Genomic DNA, 27,925 nt, shown 5'->3' with positions numbered 1-27,925 from the left:
TTTTTTTTTTCCAGGGCAGGCCCAGTTCCAACTGCTCTTTCCATGGGCAGGTGTTCTTGGTGGTGGGCTTGACTGATACATGGCCAGCCTCAGGCATGATTCATGACAAAGGGAAGGTGCCAAATGGAAGCAGGAAACACCAAACGCCTCGACATGAAACCTCGTGTAGACACGCAAATGCCCAACGCAAACAACTTGGCTGCTGCAACATTATCATCATCATCAGCCAATCGTTCATCACCTTCCAAGATCATCCATCACACGCTTCTCCCGGACTCTTCAAGATTGCGGGCTTCCGAGGCCGAGGCTCAGCTCAGACGGGATAGGATCCTCAATCGAGGGAGCGAGTGGTCCATCCTCGCCCCTGAACTAATGTCGACACACGCAAGAAAAAACTTGTACATCAGACGCTCGACGCAGGAGAATCACACTCAAAATCCACCACCAGGTTGCTTATCACAGACACGCCATTTACTTCATCTCATCTCCAGGCAGACGCTTTAACTATCTCATCAATCAGAGAGCTGCCATCTCTCGTGAAATTGGCCTTGACGCGTCGTCAGGCAGTTTGTCCTTTATATATGACTTAGCTCCCTTTGGCGTTTCATTCAAGGGGGCTCATCCCTTGGCATCCAACTCATCTTTCTTTCCATCCATCGCGATGACCCCCTTGCTTTCTTCACAAGCCTTTGGAAGCTCCCTCTTTGTCTTTGTCTCTTTTCCCTCTCTCGCTGACGCCCTTGCCGAACAGCACCGCCACACCTTTCCCCGTTCGCCCCCCAGTCTGCATTCTCGCTGAGGCCCGCTGAAAACTGTCCTCGTGTCCGCGTCAGCAGCCCCAGGAGCAGATCCAACACGGGTGTCTCTCAGTGGGCAGCTTACTTTTTTCCAGACTTTTTTTTTTTTTTTTTTTTTTTTTAGCAACCGTAACTCGGTGGTGCCGCCCTCAGCTCCATCACTTACACCAAGCTATTGAAAAGCACCAAGACGGTCGAGAACGCCTCCCAACGCCACCTCAACCGAATTCTCTCAATCATGAATAACCTCAAACTGGGCATCACTGTACGCAAAACTGGCAGTATTTAGACACACACGTGATGGCGCCGAGTTTGACTTGAGGCCAGCTTTCTTTATCATGTCCCTGATCGACGCGGCTAGCGCTTAAGACCAGGGATCCTTCCCTTCCAATACCTCCCGTCGAGACACCAAAGACTCGATATGTACATCCGGACGACTGGATACCACATACGTAACAGTGCTCACTCTCGAACCCATGCCTTGTCTGGAGCCTTGTATTGCCGACCCGTCGCAATTGACTCCATTCCTCCCCATCGTCAGCTCACTTCCAACCACTTTGCAGATGGAGGAGGCTGCTTCTATAGACGCCCAGCCTCCACTGTCAGCAAACCAGTCAGCCTCAACGTCAGCCACACCGGGAGCATCCATGGCCTTGTCTCTTGGTCTTCCGAGTGCTGGGCTGGAAGCATCCTAGTCGAGGTCACCTCAATGAGGACCGATCTATCAGTCGTCACCCGCGACCCCTGTCTGCTGTCAGAAGAACTGCTACCCACGTCTTACAGCCAAGCTTTTTGCTGCCTCGTTACACGACATCTGCCAACCGGCCTGGGCAAATAGGAGATTGACCCAGATTCCCATCTTAGACATCCAATTGTTCACATCTACCAAAAGGCAAGTCCTTCAGGGGCATTGCTAGTCAAGGTAAATCAATTAGATGTCAAAAGCAAGGGGCGGGACCCTCGGTATTGGTTCCCACTCCCCTCCTTTCCATGACTGTTGGCTACTTGCTCAAATTGATGGCCTCCCAAACCCAGAACATCCTCCTCAAGATCAGCCTATATAGAAAGGAAGTGGTTAGAAACACCGGGTTGTGCTCCTGCAAGTCCCATCTACAAGTTAGATCCGCAACAGGAACGCTGCCCATCCCAACCAACCCTTGGCCACCCACAGCAGCCTCCAACAGAGTATCCGTAGCTTCCGCAGAGTTTTGTCTCCAGCCCAGCCACCAACGCCCCATTCCATCCCGTGAACCGTATCGTACAAGACCAAACTATCCGTTGTCTCTTACCGGCCAGACTCGCCTGTTATTTTGCTGAACTACTAATTCGGAAAGGGAAAGGGAAGGGGTATCGACGAAACCCATCATCGCAGACGGGTATGGAATCAAGAAAAACAAATCGCCATGTTGTCGATGGCGAAAGGGGGTCATGGTCCAAAGGCGTGCAGTCGTGTGCATCCGATCAAACCATCCTGTCAGGTTAGTTGCTGCGAAACTCGCACCTACCTCGAACCCATTGAGCGACCGTTAGGGTTTCCATAGAATCGGGTCCATTGTGTGTTGTTAGAGAACGTCGTGTTTCTTACCACCAGAAAGAGGCCAAGCTGCTTGCATCAAGAGATGGCGATTAGACCGCCAAGCTAGCAGCTATCCTCCTCGATACATCGTCGGCAGTTGTCGCTTCTAGTACAGTTGAGAACAAGCGTGTGTTGGGGGTTGAGTCGGTTATTGTTAGCGTGCGGACAACATGGTTTAAGGTCGACGACGCTTGACGTCTGTACAATGTTAGCCAGGATCATCATCGAGATTTGTTTCTTCATCCGTACCTTGTTCATCTTCCGCATCAACCTCGTCATCATCTCCTCGTGCTCGCTTACCAGCGGCAGACGGAGTGCTGGGTCCTTCGTCATCTACCTCAGGTTCGTCTCTCCAGTCAATTTCGTCCAGGTCGTTCTCTTCGTTGGGTCCAGTCTTCTCGGCTGTCCCTTCTTCAGTCGCATCCGCGCTGAGGTCGACGTTGATAGAGCCTGTCTCATCTTCATCCTTGAGGGTCGCTGTAGTGCTTGTGTCGTTGGTTCTGGCATGAGCAGTCTCCAACTCAACAGCAACCTGCTCCTCGGGTACTGCATCATCTCCTAGATCCACCTCATCATCATCCTCGGCGCCAACATCCAGCTCCAAGTCCGCGAATGGGTCGGCTTCACTGTCAACGGGTGCTGGAAAGAATTCGTCAGTGTCTTGATATGAAAAAGTCATGCTAAAATCTGACTGCGAATGGGTATGCTTCTTGCGGTCGTGATCGAGAAATGACCTCTCAAATCTTGTCAAGCTGTGCTTGGCCTTTTGTTGGAGTCCTAGACTCAGGCGGTATTCCGCCTCTTCACGCTCGTGATCTTCAACAAACTCGGCAACACAGGGGGCGCAAAGACAGAAACCAGGGTAATAACAGATAAGGGAACTGGCAGAGGGTGAGGTCGTTTTACCGTTTCGCTCCGAGTTCTCATCCTCCGCAACCGCATCAGGATGATGACTGGTTTCTGTGACTGTTTCGTCATAAGTCCCAGCATTGGCGGGATTTTCGGTGGTGGACTCGGTAGTAACATTGCCATCGTCATGCTCGTCTTCTGCGTCGCCGTGTGTAGTTGATACCTCGACATTAGTATCCAGGCCAGCTTCCCTCGAGTTCTCTTCGTCATGTTCTGCGGTTTCCGCCTCGTCTGGTTGCCCCTCATCCTCTGGGCTATCGAAGGCATCCAATTCCTCATGGAGGCCATCGACTGCAATGTCACCTTCCATGAGGGTGGAAGCAGCTGGCATGGGCGACTCGAAGAGATGGATAACCTCGTCGAGGCCTTTACCCGCGGTGGCACTTTCAATCAGAGACTCAAGTCGCTTCTCTGTGTTGGGCTTGGTGAACAGGTAGGTATACAGCGTTTTTGACCCGTCCGGATCCTGATTCTTGACCAGGAGATCAAAGATCTCGACAATCTGGCGGAACGTCACATTTGTCATGAGTTCACCCTGGGTTGACTGTTTCCTCTTGTTAGCACATCTTCCTTATCAAGCTCAAGGCATTCTTACCTCAGCAAGTTCAAGGCCAAGCTCATCGACCTGAAATACCAACTCATCTTCCTCGGCAATCTCATTTTCCAGTTCACTTCGGAGTCCAGCCAAAAGTTTCTCAAGTGTTTCGTCAAGAATGGATGTGTCGGTGAAAAAACCGTCCGAGGTAGCCGAGAATAGGGGGAATTCGTCTCCTTTGTACTGTACCGTGATAGCAGGAAATTCGGTTTCTGGCTTTGCAGCCGAGTCGTCTCCAGTGGTCGAATCATTATCATGCTCAAGATCAGCTGTTTCACCTTCGGGGTGCTCATCCACATCAACTTCAGCTTCATCATAGGTGATATGTTCAACATCTTCGGCATGTTCAGCGTCGTCATGATCCACCTCAGCTTCATGCGTTGCGACCTCTCCATGGTCGGCTGAGTGCTCGTCATCGTATTGGCCTCCATCTTCATAGTCAGCTTCCTCAAGGTTGTCAGCAGCCGCAGCTTCGGCACTACCGAGAGCGACTGCCTCGTGGTTTTCGGGAGCTGTTTCTTGCTCGTGTTTCTCGTCGTCATTCTGGGTAGATTCTTGACCTCTTGCCTGATCTGCAGGTTCAGTCTGAGCCTCTTGCTCATGTACCTCAGTAACATCTTCAGGGTGGTGGGCATCATCTACAGCGTCGACAGCGGCGGCATCTGTGTCAGAAGCTTCCCCGCGATATGCATTCACACCCTCGTGCGGCTCTTTTGGGGACTCATTAAGCGACTCTTGGTGCAACTCTTCTTGCGGCTCCTGTTGCTCCGCATGATCTTCGACCTCATAGTCAATCTCGTGTGCAGATGCGTGGTCATCTTGGACGTCTTGGTTCTGGTTGCCTGCCTCGTCCGATATCTCGACGCGATCAACAACTTCTTGCGCGCTTCCGGCGGGTGTCGCCGCCTGGTTTTCTGATCCTTGCTTCTGGGGCACCGTCGTCTCGCCCACATCTTGTTCCAAATCATGTGCCGTCTCCTCGACGTCGTGCAGATCGAAGTCGACGTCTTCACTCATGTATCCGTTTGTTTGGTAGGCGTCGTGGTTCGCGGTATCGATACCCTCCTGCATGTCCCGGTCCATAGCTTCCGTGTTGACATCATGATTCTCGGGTTCTTGGTCGTGCTGGTCAAGCATATCCGTGTCGAAGTCGATAATGTCGTCGTCCACATGGCCCCCCAGGCCGCCAGGTTTTGCCATGTCAATATCCATCTCGATTTCCGTCATGTCTGGATCACCAGGCAGATGAGAGCTCGTGCGCTCGGGGGATAAAGCGAATGTGGTGGGGTTCCAAGTAGATTCGGCGAACGACCCGGGAGCGTAAATATTGCTTTCTGATGGCTCGGATGGCGAAAACAAGGTCGCTGTGTGTGAATGTTGAGTGTTTAAAACGTTTCAAAGCGGTAAACGCGATGGCTTGAATCAAAGTGTTGAGAGAAGCCGAGCTGTGTGAATAGAAATGGAGCTCAGGATAGTACGCGACATTTGACTTCGGTGGGGATGAATGCTATCGAGAAAACGGGCACGCGTGCGGCTTCGTTTACGCTTGGTCCTCAAAGTTGTTATTGAGAGAAGAATGAAGATGGTTGAAGACCAGAGAATAGAGAGAGGCTGTTGAGAGTTTGATGTAGGCAGGCATTCACGAGTGCCGTCTGTGACTGTAGTGCATGTGGGCCCCCTGGAGAGGCTGACTGGACGTCAGGGAGGCTGACGCTTACCCATTGCAGCTTAGCGTGGGGTAGCAGCACTTGTGAAGGAAGGACCAGTGGCAGCTCCTGCCCGCCTTCCAGGTGGCCGTAAGAGAGGTACGTACCTGAACCTCCCACCGACTGGAATATTGGCCCGCTCCAGCTGTCCAGGGGAGACGAACAAGTTGGACTGGCCAAACGCAACAACACCCATCTTGCATCGCAACCACCGAAACATACTCGAATTAGCCAGCCAAGATGGTGCGCATCGCCTGTACCTCTGGTCGTCTCCTGCCCCGCTTGCTGATTCCCTCTAGGTCGTCCTCGCGGCTTCGATTTGCACCCGCGGAGGGAAAGCTGTCCTCTCTCGACAGTTCCGAGAGATGCCACGATCGCGCATAGAAGCCCTCCTCGCCTCGTTCCCCAAGCTCGCCGACAGCGGCACCCAGCACACCACCGTCGAGCAGGACAATGTCCGCTTCGTCTACCAGCCCCTCGACGAGCTTTACATGGTGCTCATCACCAACCGTCAGTCCAACATCCTCCAGGACATCGACTCCCTTCATCTGTTCGCCCAGGTCGTCACCAGCACATGCAAGAGTCTCGATGAGCGGGAAATCGTCAAGAATGCCTACGAGCTCCTCAGCGCCTTTGACGAACTCGTCACCCTGGGATACCGCGAGAATTTGACCATTAGCCAGATCAAGACATTCCTTGATATGGAGAGTCATGAGGAGCGGATCCAGGAGATCATTGCACGGGTAAGCAAACCTCCAGCTCCCTCTGGATCTCTGCCGCCCCTTTCTTTTGTTTCAGTATGCTTATATCTCTTTAGAACAAGGAATTGGAAGCCACCGAGGAGCGGAAACGAAAGGCGAAGCAACTCGAGATGCAGCGCAAGGATGCTGCTCGCAGCGGTCGCAGTGGTGGCATGGGCGGCGGTGGTGGCATGCCTCGAACTCCCGTCTACCCCTCGTACACCTCTACTTCGCAATCGAGCGCTGCCAATACCTACGACTCATACGAGGCTGAGAAGAACAAGTCGTTCAGCAAGTACGTATCGCCAGATTACCGACAACCGATCGTCACTAACAAGATCCAGGCCCCTCGCCCCCAAGGCCAAGGGTATGCAGTTGGGCAAGAAGTCCAAGACGACCGATATGTTCGAGCGAGTACGAGGCGATATGGGCGGCGAAATTGACGATTCGCCCCTTGTTACACCGGCGCCCGCACACCACGTTGAGACCCCCGAGTCTCGCATCTCGTCGACGCTTGATCGTGATGCTATCCACGTCACCATCTCGGAGGCCATCACAGCCAAGTTGTCTCGTGAAGGTGCCGTCAACTCGCTATCCATCAGCGGTGACCTTACCCTTCGAATCTCGGATCCCAGCTTGACAAAGATCAAGCTTGGTCTCCACGCTGTTCCATCACACGGAGCTCAATTCCGCACCCACCCCAACGTCGACCGAAATCTGTTCAATGGCTCCAAGGTCATCCAGATGAGCAACACTGCCAGAGGCTTCCCCGTCAACAACGCTGTCGGTGTCCTGCGATGGAGGGCTTCCCCTAAGGTGGACGACGCCAGTGCCTGCCCCATCACCTTCACCGTCTGGATTAACAAGGAGGCACACAAGTACAACATGACGGTCGAGTACGAGCTGACGGGCAGCGATGCTCTGACTGATGTCAGCGTGATCATCCCCTACTCTGGAAGCGAGCCCAACGTCTCTAGCTTCGATGCCACATATGATGTTTCAGGTGATGCTGTCGAGTGGACAATTGGCAATGTGGATGAGGAGAACCCCAGCGGATCGTTCGAGTTTGAGGCAGAGTCCAGCGATGAGAACGACTTCTTCCCCATGACAGTGCGGTTCAACAAGTCTTCGCCATTCATTGATGTTGATGTAAGTTGCCTTTACTTGGTTCATAAAGCCCGAAGTAGTGCTAACAACTGCAAACAGGTGACTACCGCATCCCTTCTGGAAGAGGATGAGGAGGTGACGTTCTCCAAGGAGGTCAAGTGTCACGCAGACAACTTTTTGATTGAGTAGATAGAGCCCAAAAGTCGTTTATCTTTGGGAAATGGCCCAGCTTGAGGCCGGTCTTTAAAGTGGCAGGCTATGTCTTGAAAGTAGGAGTAGTGACAGGTATCAGGAGTGTCCCGGGGGCTTAGAACCTAATGGCGCAACGACAATATGGATCATTTACGTGTTTTTGTGATGCCGTTCAAGTTTAATTATGTCATTATTTGTATACATGAGCCTTGTTCTAGTTGAATTCTTGTCCTTCAGTCGTATGGTCAAGCTGTGAGGGTGTCGAATACAGTGTCAGTGATGGTTTGCGCACAGTACACTCACTGACCCAGCCTTTGACGCCTACTGGGTAATTTTCAACTTACACAACATCCAAGCCATCTCGGGCACTCACGGTATCCATTCACGATTCAGCCACGGATATGGTATATCCATCGACATTGAATCCGTGCTCTAGACCGGAGCGGTAGAAGCCATGGCTCAAGAAAACCAGCTCGCGCTGTTTAGCGAGACCGAGTATCAAGACAGGGTACCCAACGAATACCCCGTGAGCTGCCCAACTCTTGATCTCTCGGCGACTTGGGACGCGGCAGGCAGGAATCTCCTTGTTTACAGGCCGCCCAGCCAGGTTGTGTCCAAGATCCACCAGGTTGGCGCGCCTGGTGAGAAAGCTCCAGAGGCGCAGGCCGTAACCTGGAGGTCTGATGGTGAGTCGGCTCTGCCCTGATGACTACGTAGAAATTCTAGATCAGTAATATCACTAACTCTTCAAACAGGCCAGTTCCTTGCAGTTGGATGGAGCGATGGTTTCGTACGGTTGATGGGCTTGGAGAACAACAAGGCTGCCCATCACATCAAAGTGGGTGAAGGACCAGGAAACAAGATCACTCACATTGGCTGGTCCAGCAACAGCATCACCGGCAAGAGCTCCAGCGCAGTATCTCGGGCTCTCAAGAATGGCTTGGAAAAAGACCAGTCGTTCGGCGAAGACGGGCTCCCGCAAGACCTGCCACGGGAGCTGACCTTTTTGGAGATCGATACAGCTTTGCCCAAGCTCAGTCCTCTGCCAAGCGGGAGCGCTGGGGCAGGGTATGTTGTTGCCTTCACTCGAGCAACACAATGCATGCTAATGTACCCTTAGCGAGGACGCCATGGTTTTCACTTTGCGATCAGGCATAGACTTCCTCTTCCGAAGCCCGAAGCCAGAGGAATATGACAAGGTCAACATCATGATCATCGGGAGCAGCGATGGGAACCTTCAACTCAGCATTTACGACTCCTTCATCATCGGTAACTTTCTGTGCCCAACCCTTGGCCCTTCCCCAAACCCGCAGCTGGTCCTCCATACCTCACATCCACAGGTTTCGACTCAGGCTTTACTCCTCGCAGAGAAGCCGATCGACGCAGAAGAAGTGCACCTGGTTCCGATGGATTTGCCGTTCATCTCATCTTCGCCCATAAATCTCTCACTTCTGGCATCCAAGTTGACAACCCTGCAAAAGCTGTTGAGATATCTCAAGCAAACACAACTTCACCTGCAAGTCGAATGGAAGAATACGCGAGAGCTTCCAACAAGGTTCTTGAGAAGCATTGAAGGCGACCTCGAGAGCCTCGAGACCGGCCCCCGAAGTATTGTCCCTGCTCTATATCACTTGGCCATGACAGGACACGCATATGAACCTGTCCGTGAATGGCTGGTTGAAAGTCTTGCTGAGCGGGTAAGTAGTCCTTGATAAACTAGCTAGGTACTAGCTAAACAACATAGGGCCACAAACGCTGGGACAAGGCAGTAATGTCAGGTCTAGAAAACCTTCGAAGTCTCGTACATGAGAACTTCCTGCCTGCCCTAGACCGCTGCGGGATCATCCTCAGCAGATTGCGAGGTCTAGCCCAGTTTCACGACGCCCGAGACGATATCGGCTTTTCAGCAACGCAAATCAGCCGTTTGATGGACGTCATTGGCAGTCTTAACTTGATAGGCCACAAGATTCTAATCTACGTCATGGACGAACTCGACAGCTTCAAGACGTTCTCGACGTGGCTTCGCTTCCAGATCGACCGCCTCGCTTCGTCCAGCTCAGTAAGCGAGGAGCTCACGGAGAAGGAGGCGACTATGGACACAGAAAAGGTCCTCGCGTATATTCAAAATTACCTGACGGATAGTTCTCTGAAGGTATTCTTTGATGAGATACAGCAAGAGGACTACGAAGCAGATTGGGCGCATATAGAGGATGTGCCCAGCCTGCTCGATGTGCTTGACAAGCAATTGGCGAAGATGGAGAGGGGAGAGCCCAGCATGAAGGCCTTGCCACATGTTGAGTTCCTTGTTGCGTTTGCAACGACGTGGGCGAACCGCATCTTCGATGGTATTGCGGAAGCAAAGAGGAGAAGCGTTCGGTTTGGCAAGCCCATCAAACTATCAGTCGGTCATCCCATCTCGCAGATGGACATGAGGATGTGCAAGACAAATACTCAGGTATGGCTGTTCAGGGATATAACTGAGCACACTCTTACTTACCACTATTCTAGGGTGTGAGGATCATGACAGCATTGACGTCCAAGGAGACAAAGAGTCAAGGTAGGCGCACAATTACCACCATTTTTGGTACGATGAATTCTAACAGGCTCAAGTTCACATCTTCTGCGCTGGAATCGACATTATCAACGGCATCAGCTCCAACCTGTCTCCAACGAGTTGCTGCATTGATCTCGGTTCTCGTACTTTGGTCGATTTCAAATTCCTCAACGATGAGACTCTTGTCATTCTTTGCAATGACCAAGGTCAGTTCCTACATCTTGCCCATGCGGGGTGTTCAATCACATGTTAACTTTCAATGCAGACAATAAGCACCATGTTATATGTGTACCTGTCCAGCCAGACAAGCTTCCGTACAGCGAATATGATGCCAAGAATCAGACTGAGACCTCTCGTATGTCGGCCGATGACCTCAAGACGTATTCATTCCCTGAAAACTCGGTGCTCAAGCCACTGCGCATGGAAGCATTTGACAGGAACGAGGCGAGGGGAGAAATGCCAGCAAGGATTTGCTTGTTGGAGAGCAATCGAACCGTGCTCAAGACCTTTTCACTTCCCAACTCTTCAACTTGAGCAGATACATGTCAAGTCTTTGAATATGGCTCAGCATTGTGACCGAAGGGGGAGTTGGGGTTGAAACAGAAAAGTTGCGGAAGCAAATCTTGACAGTACGCTAGCATAAACTAATTTACAAGATAGAAAGGAAGCACGGCCAGTGTCGACTTTTGATTCGAGATCCATTGATAGCCAGAACATCCACCCATTTCACTGCCGCGGCTTGGTGATGTCAAAGAACTCTGTCAGGCCCTCGACGACAGCCTCGACGTTCATGTTAACCAGAGGCATGCTGTCGTACGAGTCCTCCTTCATGATGGCGACGAGTGCCAGGTAGCGGTCAACCTCGCGCAGCATGATTGGCTTGTTGCCGTCGTGCAGAACGAGGCAGCTCTCAGCGGTAGGGCAGCCGACCTGGCTCTCGATCGGGGCGCTCCAGGGCTCACCCTCAAGGCGGCGACGGCCGTCTTCGCTGCGCTGCCAAGTACCGTAGACCTCTGTGATGTCGATGATGACGTCAATGTAGTCACTGCAGATCTCGTAGCTAGCCATATCGGCGGTGGCGCTGTCGGTAGCAATGTAGATCTTGGAAAGCACATCGAACAGGTATGCCTTTTCGAAGCGGCACGTGCGGCAGAGGTTAGTGAGCATGGACTCGAGGGTTCCCAGACGGGGGATGAGCTTCTGGATGACCTTGCTGAAGGCCTCAAAGATGGAGTGGTTGTAGATGGAGGTGAGGTGGAAGGTGACGGGGGCGTTCTCGAAGCCGTGGTCCGAGAGCTCGTCCTGGATGCGGATGGTGATGTCGCGCTGGATGTCGAGCTTGTAGTCGTCCGAGAGGCCATCAACCTTGTGGATAAAGACCTCGATGTTGATGTTGGGGTACGTGCGTTGGAGGAAGAGGATGGTGGTGTTGAGGCGCATCACGGCCTCGAGGTAGTCGTCCTGAGCGTCGATGACCCAGATAAGGGCGCCAATCTCACTAAAGATGGCCTCGATATCGAACCCGGGGTTCTCAAAGACGTCGATCTGGCCGGGGAAATCCCAGACCTGAAAGTCCATGAACGATCTGGAGGGGCATCGTTTAGTCGGTGAAGGGTGGGCAAGATGTGGGCAACTCACGCCATGGAATCCTTCTGGATACGAGCCGTCGATTCGAGGAATAGGGTCTCATTTGGTGGCAGCTTGTGAAAGACTACGCTCGAGATGGACGACTTTCCACTCCTACAGCGTATTGTCAGCGATGGAGAAACTCGTCTTAAGCGTAGCACCACGACGTACCTTCGCTGGCCCATGAGAAGTAACCGGGGCTTGCCCTTGGCGGCAGCGCCGGCATTGGGGCCGGGGGTTGAGGGCTTCTGTGCATCCTTGGAGGATGCCGGGGCTCCTCTGCGAGACTGTTCATAGAGACGTTGAAGATTTAGCTGGGCTGGACTGCTTCCTGTATCGTCTGCTTTATCTGAGAGGGCGAGGTTTTGAATAGGAGGGCTGAGAGACATGGTTGAAGGGGTAGGGGTATACAAGCACGGGGGTTCAGGGCTGATAGATGGTGTTGCGGGTTGGAGGGTCAAGAGCTGGGTAGAAGAGCACTACTCTCTCACTCCAAGGCGAGCATCGATAGATTTTTGTTCACTTGTTCAAAATAAATCTTGACAAGGTGCAGCTCCATCTCTTTTCGTCTCTGTTCTTCATCAGGTGCTGACAGCTGGCAGGTGCTTCTGTCGGTGCCCATATGTGCCAGACCGACAGATCGGACACCTCATCACCTCCCGTCTTGATTGAACAACTCACAGCGCCGAACAGAAACCTTGATTCTCTACCGCCCAGGGCAAGGGGGTGGGAAAGATGGCATCGGACAGCGGCTCGCAGCCGTGAGGTCCAGTGGGAGGCGGAAAGGCTGCCGGTCTCGAAACCCTGGGTACCCCTTGAGTCACGACAGGCTGTTCATATAAAGCCTCGAGCCGTACACAGCACAGGACGCGTGCACTTTGCTCGAGGTTACACAAGGCCATCCACGGCGCAGCCCGACCAAGCGAGCCAATGTCGAATCAGTGCGAGCAAGCCCGTCAAGGCTCTGCCATGGTCACCGCAGTCACCCATATTGTGGCTGCCGACGACCGCGCACAGGCTATGGCCGGCAGATCTGTGTGATAGATAGGACCGAGATGCACTGGCATGTCGTCGTTGCTGGTCACACGAGGGCTCAAGCCGGCTCTCCAAGGTTATCTGTCGCCCACTCGAGCAACAGGCAGGGGAGGCTTGTCAGCTGCTGTGGCAGGCGGGGGGAAAGCTCAAAAACACGGGCGGACTAAACACGAATAGTTCATCTTACCTCCATCACTGTCTTGAAGAGCCCAGAGGTCCAGAGAGGTGCACACTGTGGCCCAAACCTCCCGAGGCTGATGCTGGATGTGATGAGGCTGAGGCTGGGGGGGAGGCTAGAGGTACTGCGAGCTGAGTGGCTGGCGTATCCAATGTAAGAGATTGATTGCTTCTTGGTTCGAGGGATGGGCGGTAGCGCAAAATGGTTACGCCGGAGGTGGTGTCCTATATAAAAGATGATCTTGGCTACTGGAGACGCCTGGTATATGGCCGGCGAGGCTCGTCGTCGAGATATGCAGAGGTTGGATGTTCATGAGAGTCAGGTTGTGTGTGTTGTGTGAGTTGGGTCCAGCGATAGCCCAGGTATCGATAAGTTGATTGAGGGGTCCGGGCCACGAGCTTCAGGTGATAAATGGCGCTCTTGGCCCCCGCAACCCACTGAAGCACTGCACCGGGCCTCATGCAGCCCCAGCGCCTTAGAGGCTTATTGTCCCGCCATTAGCGTCCCGTCGGAAGGCATAAAGTCACGAGGTCGTGGGCGAATCATGGGCCTTTCCCCCATCTCGAGTCCATTACCCTAGAGCACAGTATCTTCAAGTCTGCGACCTCGCACTCTACATTACTACCTACTTCAACTATTACACTCCCAGTATTATCTAGACTTGTCCTTGTGTTTTTCCAACGGGGTATTATCCTTGCATGCCCTTGTTCTGCTCAGGTTGTCTCCTTCGTCCTCAATAAACTTGATGACCGGGGAAACAATGCTTGCATGAAGCTCCTCCTCCGCTTCATCGTCGACTTCTCCTCAGCTGGCCCAGATTCATCCTGTGTCACATACTTACTCGATCTAGCTTCCTCGATCGATCTACTCCGTGATATTGCCTGGGACGTAGAGGCGCCTGCTATCGTTGCTGCTCTACCCTTCATATCTCGATAAGCCTAGATTGGCAACCATTAGATCATTGACAATTGGCCAGTTCCACATCTCGGGAAATACTCACTTTGCTTGACCTGCGTCTCGGGGCCTTTATAGAATCTCGATGCTCGACCGGGACCTGAGCTTGCTCTATCGCCTCTGCAATCTCGCTCGCCACTGTCTTGCCCTTCCACCCGGAGCACTCCTCTGCAACGGGGACGAATCTCAAGAACCCCCTCATGGCCGAGACCCCTAGGGCTTGTTCCATGTGTCTCTGGAGCATAGCATTGTTGCGCTTGTTGGTCGCCGTCTGCGCGTAGCAAGCCAGTGCTTCAACCGTCATAATGTATGCGGGATCGCAACTCCCTCCGAAAAGGATGCACGCTCCATGTTGAAGTGTCACCACGATGGAAGACACTGGACGATGATATCTCAGCGCGAGATGCTCGGAGAGTTCAGAGACAAAGGTGTACTCGTCATTAACCTGCAAAAACTCCTGTCAGAGATGATCTCGAGAACAGAGAGGCGGAACCCCTTACGATGACGTTGGTCTTTACCTCTGCTAGGACAATCGACTCGTTTCGTACTTGATCTTCCGGACTTAGAGCGGCAAAGGCTTCCTCGAAGTAGTCGCTTCGTGGCCTCGGGAACTCGGGCAAGGAATACTTTCTCGTCACCTTTGTGATGTCACCAGGGGGCGGACTCTGGACATCTCTCGTTGGTCGTTGATCACCTTCTATGACAGGATCCAGGTTTGGCTTGCTCAACCTCGGCTTGATTCTTCTCTCGCTCCCCAAGAGTCTCGGACTCGACAGTCTCCTGGGGAGGTCTTTGGCTTGCCGTGTCTTTGCATCCACAGGCTGTATCGAGTCCCCTCTGGCGTGATGAGGGATGTTCATCACCGGTGCAAGGTGCATCGGGGGCATCATGGTATCTCCTAGGATGGAGTCGACTTCCTAGTAGCGCTCAGGAGGAAAGAAGGTTGCTCGAGCTGACATCTGGCCATTGGATGGCAATACGTACAGCTTTTGTGCTTCCATATAATGTCATCATGGCAGGGTTGGACGGTCCGCTGCATATCACAAGAGACTGATAAGTCTGAGATTGTGGGCGGCCAGTGTGAGCAGGTATATCGTCTGTGGAAGCAATCTGTCTCGGCCACTGCAACTTGGCGTTGGAGCAATCAGAGGGAGCAAGCAGCCCAGACGCCGTCTCTGGTCTCTGGAGGCGCCAAGAGGGCGAGGTCAGACTATGGGCCGTCGTTTTTTTTTTCGTGTTGCCATTTCTCACGTTACAGCTTCTGCAGGCTTCCTATGTTTTCTTCTCCCTCATCTCAACATGAAACCGACATGTTACGCAATCATTGTGTGTTTTGTAGCAACAAGCGACCTCTTTCTTTCTTTGCCTCGTCCACGTCTGCCTGCCCTCGATGGACGTAGCGTCTCATTGTAGTATCAATCGCCGGCATCCTCAGGAGAGAGATTGGATGCTACATACCTACGGATACATGTACAGGCATCTTCCAGGCGGCCATGCATTGCGGCCTGACCCACTGGGATCTGAGGGATGCCTCGTGGCAGTCGGTGCTTGATCTTGGGGCCGGGTTGCTCTTTTCTTTTTCCTGGCGGTGGTTAATCTCCCCCGTACGGGTATGGAATCAGGCTCGGCAATGGCATCGAGATTCGGGGCCGACTACCCTACACCGGCCTCCGACACTCTTCGGGTTCGATTCACGATCTCTGCTTGATCGGAAGCGGACGTCATCTCCGTCATCCGAATGCGAGGCACTCGTTAGGGGCATCCAGATTGTCGGAATGCATGCCTCACAGCGTGGCTCCGCGGGCGTGAGCTTGGGTCTTGGGTCTTGTGGGCGCGCTAGGCATGACCGAGTCAAGTTTCAGGCGTGTATTTGTTTTGTTTGCTCCATCCCATTACTTGCTTGTCTCGAAGCCCAGCTTGCAAGTCAGCGCGCAGGACTTTAGATTTGTTGACTACTGATTCTAGAATATGACCTGTCAAGAAGGGCAATAGGCCTAGACCTTGTCAGTTCAAGAGTCGAGACCCGGTCAGGTTCTATGCCAGCCATGTTCCACCCCCCCTCCCCCCTGTAGAGTCTAAATGCTTAGCTTTTACCTAGGCGGGCTTGGAAACAGTCTTTGTCAACGGGACCTATCTATCTTGCAGGCCGTCGAGGTTGGAGCCGCCATATAGGTTATGTCTGTAGATGTAGTCCCTGACTTTATTGTTGGGGATCCTGTGTACGACGTCAGAGCAAGTTGGAGTTGTCCAGAGGTAGAACCAACATGTCATCCAGACTCGGGCTACTTCGATCCCCATTCGGCTGTTGATCAAGCCTCTTCACCTCGTCTTGCTTCAATAGCAAGCGGGTCTTGGTGCTGCTAATATCTTCGGTGACATGCTGCATCTTTCTAAGCCCAGCCACCGAAACCGTGGCACATGTAGTTGCAAAAGACATACCTTGCGAAGGATGTATATGTTATTTCTCCACTGCTTGAGGCTTGCCAAAGCCGGTTCGGTCTCAGTTCCCCGGCGCTCCAAGGCGAAAAGGCCGTATCTGCCGAGAATACGGTCAAGATCGCGCTTCTCCCAAACGCCAGGCGTGGACATGGTCTGAACTAGATCGAGACCAGCCAAGAGGACGATTTTGGCACGTCTCTTAGTTCCATCGTCACAGTAGATGCCTCCCATAACCTCGTTGATCTCGTGGTCAACATGATCTAGCACTTGGGCAGTTGGAATAGTACTTGGACTCTCGGCCTCCCAGGGATCAACTGTTAGCCAATTGTACTCATCCTCTGCCGCGAGCTTGCACATCTCAACACGATGATGAGCGGGAGCCAACCCCTGTTTCTATGGAAAAGGTAAGCGCGGCAGTCTAAGGCTATCAATTTGAGACGCACCTTGTAACCGTCAGATACTAGGGACGGCGTTAGTTGACGAATGGGTCTACACATGGGGATAATGCAACCTACCAGGACTGAGAATCCCTCCTACGACTCCGAATCCTGTGAGGCGTTAGTAGCGAGAAACTAACTGCGGCATGAAGGATGGGCTTCCCCGCTGATGTTGCATAGTCTCGAGCTACTACGGCAACGCGTTAGTAACAGCCGGGAGTGGCATCTTGTTTGGTGATAGCGCACCATCAAACATATCCAGATGTGCTGTGATAGATGTTAGCCTTGTCTCCATTTAACTAGCTAGGTTGTCGACCGGATAGGACGGAATAGATGGACATAAAAGGTCATGCCTTTGGTGATTGGGGAAACTATAGTCGTCAGCCTACGGGGAAGGATAAGAAGAACAAGTTGACCAACATGAGCCGCATGCCAGCAGTATCAGCGGTACCTGATCCTTTGGACATTTTGTGAGCCCTAGTGAATGGCGTCAGCTCTTCAATGTCTGTAGAACCTCAGATACCATCATTCATACGGTCAGAAGGAAACTTGTAACCAGAAGGCGTATGGCCGTATGCCATGTTGATTATCGTGGATGATGTGGCGATGGCAGGTGATGAGTCCAGCCGTCAAGCTCGGAAAGATGAGCTGTCGTTTTATCGCAATGAGCCACAGTCTGAGTTTGCTGGGGAATGTGTCAGCTTGGGTTGCGAATCAAGATACGCATGCAAAACGCTGTGAACAGATCTCCGGATCGGGATAATTAAAATGTTGTCGCCACAGAAACGATTACTTGGACGTCTAGAATAGAATAGAATAGATGGATATCTACAGACCGAATTGGAGAATCTAGTAGCTTAGAGATCAACGCAAGGACCTAAAGCTTAATGGGCACCAAAGGTTGAGGCCTGTATCCATCCGTACAGCCACAGTCTCTGTACCGAAGCAAACCTTCTATGACCTCAGCTAAATGCGTCCATGGTTCTGGACCTTTACTCACATGCTCTCACCATGAATGTGAATATTTCCGGCGTCAACAAGCTCCTTGCAACCCTTTCCGGCCAATCATGACACGCACAAGAGGGGTTCAATGGATTTCGCAAGCATGTCCGTTAAGAGAAACCTACAAGATCCACCTTGTCCTGGGCAACATCACATCTCGCATTTCACTCATCCTGAAAGCAGTTCAAGTTCGGGTCGTGCAGGTCTCGTCAATTATTAAGGAACGCCAATAAAGCAGCATAAAATAGCCCAAGAGTCGAGACCAACCCCCGGCCTCCACATCTCCCCTCACACCCCTCCCCCTTCTCCAAAGAAGTCCCTCTTTTCATTCTGCACACGCCACCGGCAGCCAAGGTGATGGATGACCTCGACCCGGGTCTTTGGAACCCGTACCCGAGAGTTCTAAGACATCGCCGGGCTTCCCGCCTTGCGTCCGGGCCCACGTGCGGTCAGGTCGAGCTGTCTCCGTAGCATGAATTGATACGCCGACAACCCCAGGATTATGACCTCGACGGGCACCAGCAGCACTGAGAGGGCCACGCCAGCTCGACTCTGCTTGCAGAGCGTGTCAAAGTGTGGCTGCGTTGTCATTGCGACGTTCTCCCACCGGCAAGACCAGCTTTGCAAGGTGTCAGCCTTCGTGGACGCGTTTACCGCATAAAAGAAGGACATGGAAATGATTGCAGCGATCAGAGCCACGATTGGTGGCCCGAATGCAAGAGTCATTTCGACCCCAGTCTTGTTGCGCATCTTTTTCATCACCGCCGTTAGTCCCGAGACGAAAAAGCAAGCAGATGGGGATCGGTGCCTTACAGTTGGGACTTTGCTGGCGACTAGTGAGATGGCATTAGCCACCATCACCAGGGCGCTACAGACCACCAGGGCCACCGTAGGGCGCAGGTCAAAGTTGGCCGGCCACAGGGGGAGCAGGAAATCGCCGGGCACATGCGTGGCGTTGTAGACGGCGATGGAATCTGCCGAGACACCCAGGATGGTGATGCCGGCAGCGAGCCCAAGAACTGTCAGGCCCAGCCTCCCGCTGTCGGTCAGGCGGAACATGCGAGACTTGGACTCGAACTGGGCATCGTCCATGCCGGCATCGAAATTGGAGGCGGCCGAGATCTCCGTCTTGGAGCCCGTGGAGATGTGACTAAGGGTAGGATCCATTGTCACTAGATCGACTAGAGGGACTGATTGAGGAAAGGTGCTGGAAACAAGACGACGAGGAAAAAGAAAACCCGAGACCCGCCCGAGAGAAGAGACAAGAAGGAGACGAAAGGAAAAAGAAAAGGAAACCAAGGCGTAAACTGAACACAGGGAGACTGCCGAGTTGTTGACAGAGGAGGAGTCAGTTCGTGGGGATCACGGATACAGATATATACACATCTGGGGAACCATCAATTACCGCTCTTCGACAAAAGCCGGCGCTCTCTAAGCGATGAACACCAGCACTATGACGTCCTCAACACCAATGGGATCAAGCAGAGCATGGTGATAGCACTGAAGCGCCCATGCGAGCAATGCAAGCTAGGCGCGCTGACCGGCAGTATGTATGCCCTAAATTGACTGCAACCTCCCGTTCTGTTTATGTGAGAGATTAGCATCGAACCGTGTTGCGGGATTGGCTGGGCGATCAGCGTTCACAGTCGGTGCGATTGTGAGGGTGTTGGCCGTGGGCGCTTAGAGCAGACATTGCCCAATCAGAGGCAGCCAAGATGGTTGGCACCGGCAACTGTTTCAGTCCTTGTCAACTGTTGGCGCGAGCGGCTATGTGCGTCCGTTGTGAAGAGGAACAGGGAGATGGCCAACTAGCGGCCATTGGAGTTAATCCGTCCATTGAAGGCGTCGACAGCCGTCGACAGCGTCGTAGTTGCAGTGCATAGGAGGTTTCTCGTGTGAGTGGAGCCTCACGAAATGGTTCTTCTGCAAGTTGAAGTTGAAAGCGGACCCTTGAATCGATAGTCACATGGCTGGGCACATGACCCAGTATGGACAAGACAAGCCACAGGTGCCAGCCACAGCTTGGCAGCTTGCTTGCCAATGCACGTGAGCCACTGAAAAGAAGTTTGGGTGACACAACCGATGCGGAAGGTGCAAGCCCATCAAGCCCCATGGCCCTTCTTTCAATTCAAGGGAAGCCACAATGTGGACCCCGAAAATCTTCGGCCAGGGCATATTTTCCCAGCGACGAGAATCGCAATGAATCAATCAATTCTCGATGCAACGTCCTTCCTTTCAGCTCTGCGGATACAATCCTCTTTACGGGACAGGGGCCCTGCCACCCAAGAGTCGTTATGCAGCAAGTATCCGAGATGAGACCTGCCGGCTTGCTTTTGCCAGCTAATAACGATGCTGCCTCTGCTGCGTATCAGTCCTCATGATGCCTTGCCTTTGGGAGCCTTGCTTGTCGCATGAACCCTACCCGGGCACATTGATGCGGCCGTGTAGCAATACCTATTTCTATACAGACTACCGACACAGTCATGCGGCGCAGCAGCAAGGATCGAGGAGTCGAGCCGGCAGAAAAAGCACAGATGGATACCAGCAGCTGTTTCACGATGGCTGCGCTCAAAACGTGATCAATGGGCACCACCGATGTTGATGTTGGCACAAGTTTGACGTTTGGCATGTGCCAAGATGGTCAAGCTTGGCCTGAGCTTTGGAGCTTGTTGATGAGAAAAGAGGTCGCTCGCTGTGAGGCGCCACGGATGATCGACGGTGCTAGTGTCTTCGCCGGTTGTGGTTAGGCGCCCAGACCAACCAGGACAAGGACAAGGACAAGGACATGGACATGGACAATGAACTGGGAGCAGCATCCAGGAACCCAGTATCCGGGCGAGGGCTGTTGATGTTCGCTGATCAGTAATCGGAATTCAGGGTATCCGTGACACAGCAGCAGAGCTGAAGATTCGGAATCCTACAGCCGGCAATGGAACCGGCACTTTGATGCGTCTTTGGAGAAGCAAGCAAAGGCAACCCGAGACCGACTGGATCCGATCATGATACCTCGAGTCTGATAACCATTGGCGGACTGAGAACGACCGAACACTGCATCAAGAGAGGCCCTCTGAGTCCCGGCCTGTTACACATTAAAGACCTAAGAAGGCTCCATGCAGATCAGATGCAGCTTTCATCAACTCCATGCTCGAATCCTCCAGCGCCCCACCTCTCTCAACGCGGACTCTTGCCTTTAGCTCCAGGCCAAACCGAGAACAGGATGACCTGGGGGCGCCAAATTATGGGGATTTGGCGCCTCTGCCCGCAGCAACCGGAGACAACAAGCAGAGGAGAGGCAACGGCACAAGCGGCCTAATGCAATCTTGATGTCCTGCAGCTGTCTGCAAGCAGGACGTGAATGGATGTTAATTACGGATGCGTCCCGGGTTGATGGCGATTTTCGCCTCACATCTTGATCTCTGGACGAATAGAGTTCTCCTAGCCCGCTGTTGTGATCCTTCAATGGCCCCGACCGCTGGTGATGCTCCGCGACTGGCATGGTTGGAGTTGAGTCCTTTGGGCCCTGATGCTCGAGAGTTGACAAATAGATGTTGACGATTGGGCCTGGAGCAGTGAACGGCATGTGGATAGGATACCCGTCAGTCAAACGTCCCGCACCGGCGAGGGCGAAGAGGGCGAGAACAAAGGAAGCAAGTCCATTTGCGGATCAATACACCCCTCGGTGTGCCGGGGCGCCAAAACAGCCAGATTGGGACAAGACAGATATCGCATTGAGATCGGAATAGCATCCTCTGAGAGATCATGTGCGTATGGGGGTTGGGCAGAAGGCCATGACGACACACGATGGGCAATACGTAGCCCGAGGAGAAGCTCCAAAGACTTGGATCAACGGCGACAGCGCCATCCGCGCCATCCAGCTGGGTATGATGTGCCCAAGGTCGACAAGGGCGGGCTGCGAAGATTTTTTTTTCCTTTTTTTTTTTTTTTTTTTTTTTTTCTCATGTTGACCAACAACATGTTGAATCGACGGTTCAAGGGCGAAGAGAACCGTTCATAAGTGGTATAGGTCAGGGATCCAGGGCCCTTGTCCCTGGAGAAATGTGATTTCTTCGCGGGATATCTTGGAGGCCAAGACGAGCTGGGGCGAGCACACAAGACGATTGGTCAAGAAATCTTCACATTTCTGCATACTTCGGCCTGTTGACTTCCGTACGAGAAAGAAAAAAGCATCTTGATGAGAGGGATGAACGTTTTCGGAAACGTCGTCGTCGTCGTTTCTTTCCTTTGCACCCCAGGGTTCGTTTGAATCGAGGGTCTCCCGCACAGTCCACAGCAAGATCAGTTCTCCTCGAGGCCCGCCGCGGGCTCGGCTCGGGCGCGGATCAAGCGAGCGAGACACGGGGCATGACACAAAGCGGATAACTAACTATGTAAGTGACAGGACAGGAGTTATCAAAGACTGTGGCTGCCATGCATTCGGCATGGGATGGCATGGGGCACGACGGGGAGAGAAACCATCCCTTGGTTCATGATCCATGATCCACGACCGACTAGCCGGTGGCACCGGGGACTATGATCCTTGACAAGTTCAGTTCAGATTTGAGTCCCATCCCATGGGAAGAAGCCTTTTGCGCGTTGGGTTGTCAGCCACAGACGAACATGAGCAAGGGTCTCGTTGGGCTCTGGGACTGGTTCTAGGCTGAGAGCGGTTTAACAGTGCGATAACACGCCTGGACCCCCCCCGGCTCTCCAGACCCAAGCAGTCGGTTCTCGTGTCTGGTGTGTGTGCCTGGCGTTGGGTGGGATTGCGGCTTTCCAGCTGACAGCCTTCGGGCAAGGTTGATGGAAGCAAGGGTGTCGGGGCTGAGGGAAGACATGAAAATCTCTGCTGCTGCAGCTGGACTGCACTGGACGGCGCAGCACACACTTGATATTATGATTGATGATTCCTTCTGGCAGGCAGACGAAAGCTGTTGTCATCGAGTCTGGAACCCCTTGACACGACCGACTGGGTACTTCCCCCGGCAACTTACACATCCATGCCTGGGGCTGGGCTGGGCTGGACGGACTGGCTTGGACACGGGGAGGGGAGGGGGGGGAGCCGTCGGGCTTTGGCTTGGGGGCTTGGGGCTAAAGGGGGGGCTTTTTTGGGTCCGTCCTCGAGCCTTTGCCGACGGGTCAATTGTTATGGGCATGGACATGGATGAGCAGGGACATGGACATGGACAAGGTCATGGGCGTGGGCGTGAGTGTGAACGATGCTCGAGCACTCCCCCGAGTCCCTCCATCGTCATTCACGCCCTCATCCGTCGTCCATTGTTTGATTGATTATATTAGTACAGCATCCTCGGTCAGCCCTGCTCTGTCTGCCCCTCCTTGTCTCGATCTCTCCTCATCTTGTCCGACTTGTTCTTTGACGCCAGTATCTTTGACATTGGTGCTCCGTCATTGGCGATATTATACATCACACACGACCTGGCCTATCAATACATACAGCATCACGATACCACACTCTTCAGCATTTGCGCTCGACGACTTACATCTCGACCCGACTACAGCTCGGGCTTCAATTGACGTAGGCATCGTCACATCTTAATACTCGGTTGCGCAACCCCAACCAACACACATCAAACATGCCTTTCAATACAACGTTTCCTCCATCTCAACCGGCCGATGCCTTTGTAAGTCATCCATCCATCCACCTCACCGGCGCAACAACACCAAATACTGACCTCGGCCTTTCTCACGCAGCATTATTTCTGCAGGCTTCCCACAGAACTCCGACTCAAGATTTGGAACTACAACATCCCCCAGACACGTCTCGTCCCTGTAAGATGCGGTTCCTCATGGCCCGGCTGCTCGGATTCGCTCTCATGGACAGGGTGCACATCGCCCGCGCCCATCCCCGCCAACCTCCACGCTTGCGCCGAGTCTCGCGCCGAGGCCTTGAAGCACTACCAGCTTGAGTTTGGCTTTGCTCGCGGTCCCGGTCAGGTCTTTTTCAACCCCCAATACGATATCCTCTACTTTGGTCCCCGCGATGGCTACATGGCCGCCGACTCTCAATTCCAGACTTGCATGTCAATGTGCGACCCGGCTGAGCTCGCCGCCGTCCGTCGCCTCGCCATCAACGACGCCCTCTTCTGGATTGACACTACCTACCGCTCCATGACTGCTGCCAGCCTCACGGTCGAGTTGCTCCGTCGCATCCAGGCCCGTATGCCCGGTCTCGAGGAGATAATATTTGTGCCCCGCGCCGAGGAGTCTCCCGATTCTGCCTCATATGTCGAGCCTACCATGGTTTACGTTCGCATGGCCCGCCAGATCCAGACTGCGCTCGCGACCCTCTGTGAACAAACTCCTGGTTGGAAGCCGCCTTGCTGGAGGATTCTGCCGCTGAGCGCGTTCCCGCAACCTTACCAGACCATTGGCGCCGCCTGAACTGAGCGCAGGTGCAAGATAAGACATATTCATACAGAGCGCCCGACACATGTGGACTGGACGTTCTTCATGGCACATGTTCCAAGGACGTTGCCCTTGACCATTTTTTGGACAAGAGCCTGCCGTTGCTATTAAGCATTGTACGGCCAACGCACCCTTTGATATTGAGCGACGGCGTTATGCACTTGTACCCTCCCACACATGGCTTCCCGTCCAGGAAGAGGCGGGTGATCAATCGTTCCCGCATGTCATATGCGCATCCATGGCATCTAATTGCCATGTCAAACCACGGCTTCGCTCTTAATAACAAAACATCGGCATTTCTCTGCCTCTGGGTACATACGAGGCCACCCTAGACGGGAGCAACAGACCCGTACACAGCCGCGATCTTGACGCGAAAAAAACGAATACGCATCTTTCGCCCTGGTTAGGGCTGCATTATGAGGGAAGCCTATGGCAGAGGGCTTGTAACATAGAGACTGGCCGTATAAGAGGCCCGAGGCGTTTCCGGAGTTCTTGAGATTTGGCTTGTGTTGGGTTTGGGAGCATGACAACTGGCGAGACTGCCTTCTGACTACATATCACTGTGCTGTGTAAAGATACTTGTACAAAGGCTATGCTACAGAGCTATGAGGCTACCTGACGCCGATCCGATAATGCATGCATAACGGATATACCGTTTTTGTTTCCGCATTCTGTCATTCATTCATTCATTCTTCATGCCTGCCTCTTCCTTCCCCTCACCTAGTGACATCCACACCCATACAACGCCTCGCATACCCAAAGACCGGCAAGGGGGGGCCAATAAATCTCATCCCATCCCATCTCATCTCACTCATCTCGCCTATACCGTATCTCCATGCGGAGCACATGCATCGCACCGTGCTGTGTTACCCCGACTCAGCCGGAACCTGCTGCTTAACCGCCTCGTTGGCCCCATCACCGCCTACCCCCAACCCTATGCCCTTCCGGCGACCCCTGACCAGCGCCTCGAGAGCCCGACCCACGGCCGGCAAGTCGCCGAGCATGGTGATGTGGCCACGTTCTGTGCAGACCCGACCACCGCGAACGACCGAATAGCCGTCCGGAAGCATGGCCTCCTTGGCCAGAACGACGCCGTCACCCGGCCGGAATAGGAGATCATCATAGGCGTCCAAGCAGGGGATGGCATCGCGGCTGGTGACTTGAGCGGCGTACACGGTGGGTATGCTCTTGCCATATAGCACGGCGTGTGGAGGATATGCGTTGACTTCCTGATGCGATGGCGAATGCGCGAGCTCGGAACGGAACTTGCGGATCATCTTAAGGGTTCGGGTTAGGTACTCGAGGTAGCGCTGGCGCTCGGGGTCTGAGGGTAGCGGTTCATCTACATGTGCGCCTCTTCCGTCGAGTTGGGGTGCGATAGGGTTGCGGTCTCGGGCAATTGTCGAAGGAGAAGGGGGCTGCTTCTCACTCTTACTATCGGAGCGGGTGCGTAGCGAGTTCGGGAAGAAGGACGACAGCGACGACGAGTGTGGGCGGTTGTAGGGAGGAAGAGCCGGTTGCATACACGGGCTAAGATGCCACTTGATCCATTCCTGCGGGTCGTAAAAGTCGATTGGGTACTCTTCACCAGTCGTCTTGTTCACAAAACAGAACCCGTCCTCTGGTAGGAAGACAAACGAAGTTCTCATGCTGAAGTTGACGCTGGCGGTGAGGAGCTTTTCGTTCAGGAGCACCACATCACCGTGACGCAGGGGGTTCAGGATGTTGATACACCGTTGTGGCGTTCCGCAGTATAAAACCCCTGAGAAGAGATCCGGACGCTGGTTAACGGCGTGCCGTGTTATGAGACCACCCAAGCTGTGGGAAATAACGAGGGCCCCTCGGGACTCGGTTGGAGTTCCTGGTCGATTTGAGGGCAACTTTTGAAGGTATTCTTGCAGCTTCCGAGACAACAACGGTGGGCTTAGTCTCCAGTCGTAACCGTAGTCCCATATGCGTAGTTTCCCCGTTCTGGCGTTATCGCAAGAGCGCAGTTTCTTGATAAACTTGCGAGAAATGTCGACAGGCCCAATGTGTTTCAACATTCCATCAGGTTTGATAGTTTCCTCCATTCTCTCCTCGTCTTCATCTTCCAAGCCTACTTCCAAGTTGACCTTTCGCATATTCAGGCCGAGCTTCACAGGTGCCCAGACCTGTTGGTGAGGCGCCTCGGCTGACCGTAGAATAGAGCCTCGATAACCACCCATGATGACGACATCGCCAGTGAGGCCTTCCAAGACCCGATCAAGAATGGCCGATCCATCTTTGGAGGAGGTGCTGGTTTCTTTGGAGAGGCGGCCGTGAGTTCCATGAGCGTCGGAAGAGTCGACTACACTGAGAGACAGTGTCGATCTTCTTGCTTGGTTATAAAGCTTGGGAAGACTGGGCATCTTGAAATTGGGCACATCAGGAAGGCTGTCCTTTAACGCCATGAATCGAATATTGACCATTTCACGCACATCCTGGAAGCTTTCATCATCGCCTAGAGAGGAAGTTCGGGATAGGCTGTGGTAAAGGAGACTGTCATCAGAAGTTACTCGTCGTAGAGCCTTGGGGCGCGATGGAGACACTGCGGACGGAGCCAACCCCCGGCCCTGATGCGGAGAAGGCCTTGGTCTCGTTTGCGAGAGAGGGGATGAATTGGGAGGAACTCGACGTGATTGGAGGCGGCCTGGGATACTCGAATTGCCTGTGTTGACCTTGTCGCTGGAGTTGGAGAAGAAGGAAGTGGGCATAGAAGGTAACAAATGAGTTGGCGGACTGAGGGAGGGCAGGGCCTTCTGGAGCCTCCTCAATGCCTCTTGTCCTGTCGACCTCGATCGGTTTCGGGCTGGGCTTAGAGCACTTCCCAACACGCTCCCGGACGCTCTGTTTGAAGAACTCTTGACCGGGGATGGCCTTGACTGGGATTGCCACGGTGAAGGTAGAGGATAGCTTGACGGCTGGCCAGTCGGCAGTTGCTTTGAGGAACTGGGCGGAGGGATAGAATGTGGTATTTGAGGTGCTGTCTCAGGCGAAGATGAGAGCTCAGGACTCGTGTCACCGTTTCCATCGGCAGGGCCATCAAACAAAGCTCCTCCACTCTTGTCCAATGCCAGGGCTTTTTCGATTGTCGGCGTATTTTGTGAAGTCAAATGCCTGGCAACTGCGCTCAGGGCTGGTTGTAGGATAGCCTCAGCCTCGTCCTGATTACGGATAATCGAGTCATCATCTTGAATGTCCAGAGCATCCAAAACCTGAGTGTTAGGGACAGGCTCGGTCGGGGAACACGTAGCCATGGTTCATTGAGTCCGAATTGGCGCAGGTTCTCAAGTCTCGACCAAGGTACAGTTAATGTCGGGTCACAATTGAACGGCAGGCTGCAGAAAGGGCCGAAGATAGTCCAGGGGCAATCCGTTGAGCGAGGATGCCACACGTTGTACTTGGATGAGAAGAACAAAAGAAGAGGAAGAAGGGACTAGCAGAGGTAAAGAAGAATCGCCAGACATGACCCTCTATTCCTCGGCCAAAAACACGGTGGATCTCGTCGAGTCTGCCCGATTTAAGACGCAAAGCTTGTGAATGGTAAGGGTTTGGGCGGCTGTGTAGGCCTGTCCGGAACGTCCGGGCGTGGATGGATCCGGGGCCAATGGTTGGTGTTTGGTGTGTCTCTGTC

General features: G+C 53.3%; 8 protein-coding genes and 1 pseudogene across 9 annotated transcripts, besides 1 other annotated feature; 3 read left to right on the top strand and 6 right to left on the bottom strand.

The window, feature by feature from the left end:
• Window positions 1-2,548: 2,548 nt before the first annotated feature.
• On the bottom strand, window positions 2,549-5,104 carry NCS54_01047700 (Hypothetical protein; the record flags this gene model as incomplete). The annotated part of the gene is made up of 3 exons (XM_053155783.1): window positions 2,549-2,571; window positions 2,623-3,826; window positions 3,878-5,104. 3 exons carry the CDS (start codon window positions 5,102-5,104, stop codon window positions 2,549-2,551), a joined length of 2,454 nt encoding a protein of 817 aa, XP_053011758.1.
• A 719-nt stretch (window positions 5,105-5,823) lies between these two features.
• NCS54_01047600 (Coatomer subunit delta) lies at window positions 5,824-7,619 on the top strand (the record flags this gene model as incomplete). Its single annotated transcript, XM_053155782.1, has 5 exons — window positions 5,824-5,826; window positions 5,883-6,326; window positions 6,401-6,618; window positions 6,668-7,472; window positions 7,530-7,619. 5 exons carry the CDS (start codon window positions 5,824-5,826, stop codon window positions 7,617-7,619), a joined length of 1,560 nt encoding a protein of 519 aa, XP_053011757.1.
• A 439-nt stretch (window positions 7,620-8,058) lies between these two features.
• NCS54_01047500 lies at window positions 8,059-10,710 on the top strand (annotated as a pseudogene). Its single transcript has 7 exons — window positions 8,059-8,308; window positions 8,378-8,690; window positions 8,743-9,319; window positions 9,367-10,077; window positions 10,131-10,179; window positions 10,233-10,382; window positions 10,442-10,710.
• Window positions 8,059-10,710: a sequence feature.
• A 192-nt stretch (window positions 10,711-10,902) lies between these two features.
• NCS54_01047400 (GTP-binding protein) lies at window positions 10,903-12,191 on the bottom strand (the record flags this gene model as incomplete). The annotated part of the gene is made up of 3 exons (XM_053155781.1): window positions 10,903-11,761; window positions 11,815-11,916; window positions 11,974-12,191. 3 exons carry the CDS (start codon window positions 12,189-12,191, stop codon window positions 10,903-10,905), a joined length of 1,179 nt encoding a protein of 392 aa, XP_053011756.1.
• A 1,537-nt stretch (window positions 12,192-13,728) lies between these two features.
• On the bottom strand, window positions 13,729-14,859 carry NCS54_01047300 (Hypothetical protein; the record flags this gene model as incomplete). Its single annotated transcript, XM_053155780.1, has 3 exons — window positions 13,729-13,953; window positions 14,016-14,414; window positions 14,470-14,859. The coding sequence occupies 3 exons, from the start codon at window positions 14,857-14,859 to the stop codon at window positions 13,729-13,731; spliced, it is 1,014 nt and encodes a 337-aa protein (XP_053011755.1).
• Window positions 14,860-16,099: 1,240 nt separating this feature from the next.
• NCS54_01047200 (Nicotinamide-nucleotide adenylyltransferase) lies at window positions 16,100-17,426 on the bottom strand (the record flags this gene model as incomplete). The annotated part of the gene is made up of 9 exons (XM_053155779.1): window positions 16,100-16,184; window positions 16,234-16,349; window positions 16,409-16,801; window positions 16,852-16,868; window positions 16,924-16,956; window positions 17,092-17,112; window positions 17,199-17,216; window positions 17,266-17,322; window positions 17,381-17,426. 9 exons carry the CDS (start codon window positions 17,424-17,426, stop codon window positions 16,100-16,102), a joined length of 786 nt encoding a protein of 261 aa, XP_053011754.1.
• An 823-nt stretch (window positions 17,427-18,249) lies between these two features.
• On the bottom strand, window positions 18,250-19,170 carry NCS54_01047100 (Hypothetical protein; the record flags this gene model as incomplete). The annotated part of the gene is made up of 2 exons (XM_053155778.1): window positions 18,661-19,170; window positions 18,250-18,597 (listed from the first exon to the last, which is right to left on the bottom strand). Exons 1-2 carry the CDS (start codon window positions 19,012-19,014, stop codon window positions 18,250-18,252), a joined length of 702 nt encoding a protein of 233 aa, XP_053011753.1. The 5' UTR covers window positions 19,015-19,170.
• A 4,268-nt stretch (window positions 19,171-23,438) lies between these two features.
• On the top strand, window positions 23,439-24,246 carry NCS54_01047000 (2EXR domain-containing protein; the record flags this gene model as incomplete). The annotated part of the gene is made up of 2 exons (XM_053155777.1): window positions 23,439-23,486; window positions 23,557-24,246. The coding sequence occupies 2 exons, from the start codon at window positions 23,439-23,441 to the stop codon at window positions 24,244-24,246; spliced, it is 738 nt and encodes a 245-aa protein (XP_053011752.1).
• An 890-nt stretch (window positions 24,247-25,136) lies between these two features.
• On the bottom strand, window positions 25,137-27,548 carry NCS54_01046900 (Hypothetical protein; the record flags this gene model as incomplete). The annotated part of the gene is made up of 3 exons (XM_053155776.1): window positions 25,137-26,752; window positions 26,808-27,274; window positions 27,340-27,548. 3 exons carry the CDS (start codon window positions 27,546-27,548, stop codon window positions 25,137-25,139), a joined length of 2,292 nt encoding a protein of 763 aa, XP_053011751.1.
• Between the last annotated feature and the right edge of the window lie 377 nt (window positions 27,549-27,925).

This window comes from Fusarium falciforme, chromosome 8 (assembly GCF_026873545.1).
Source record: "Fusarium falciforme chromosome 8, complete sequence".
Lineage (NCBI taxonomy): Eukaryota > Fungi > Ascomycota > Sordariomycetes > Hypocreales > Nectriaceae > Fusarium > Fusarium falciforme.
This window is presented reverse-complemented; position numbering and strand designations above follow the sequence as displayed.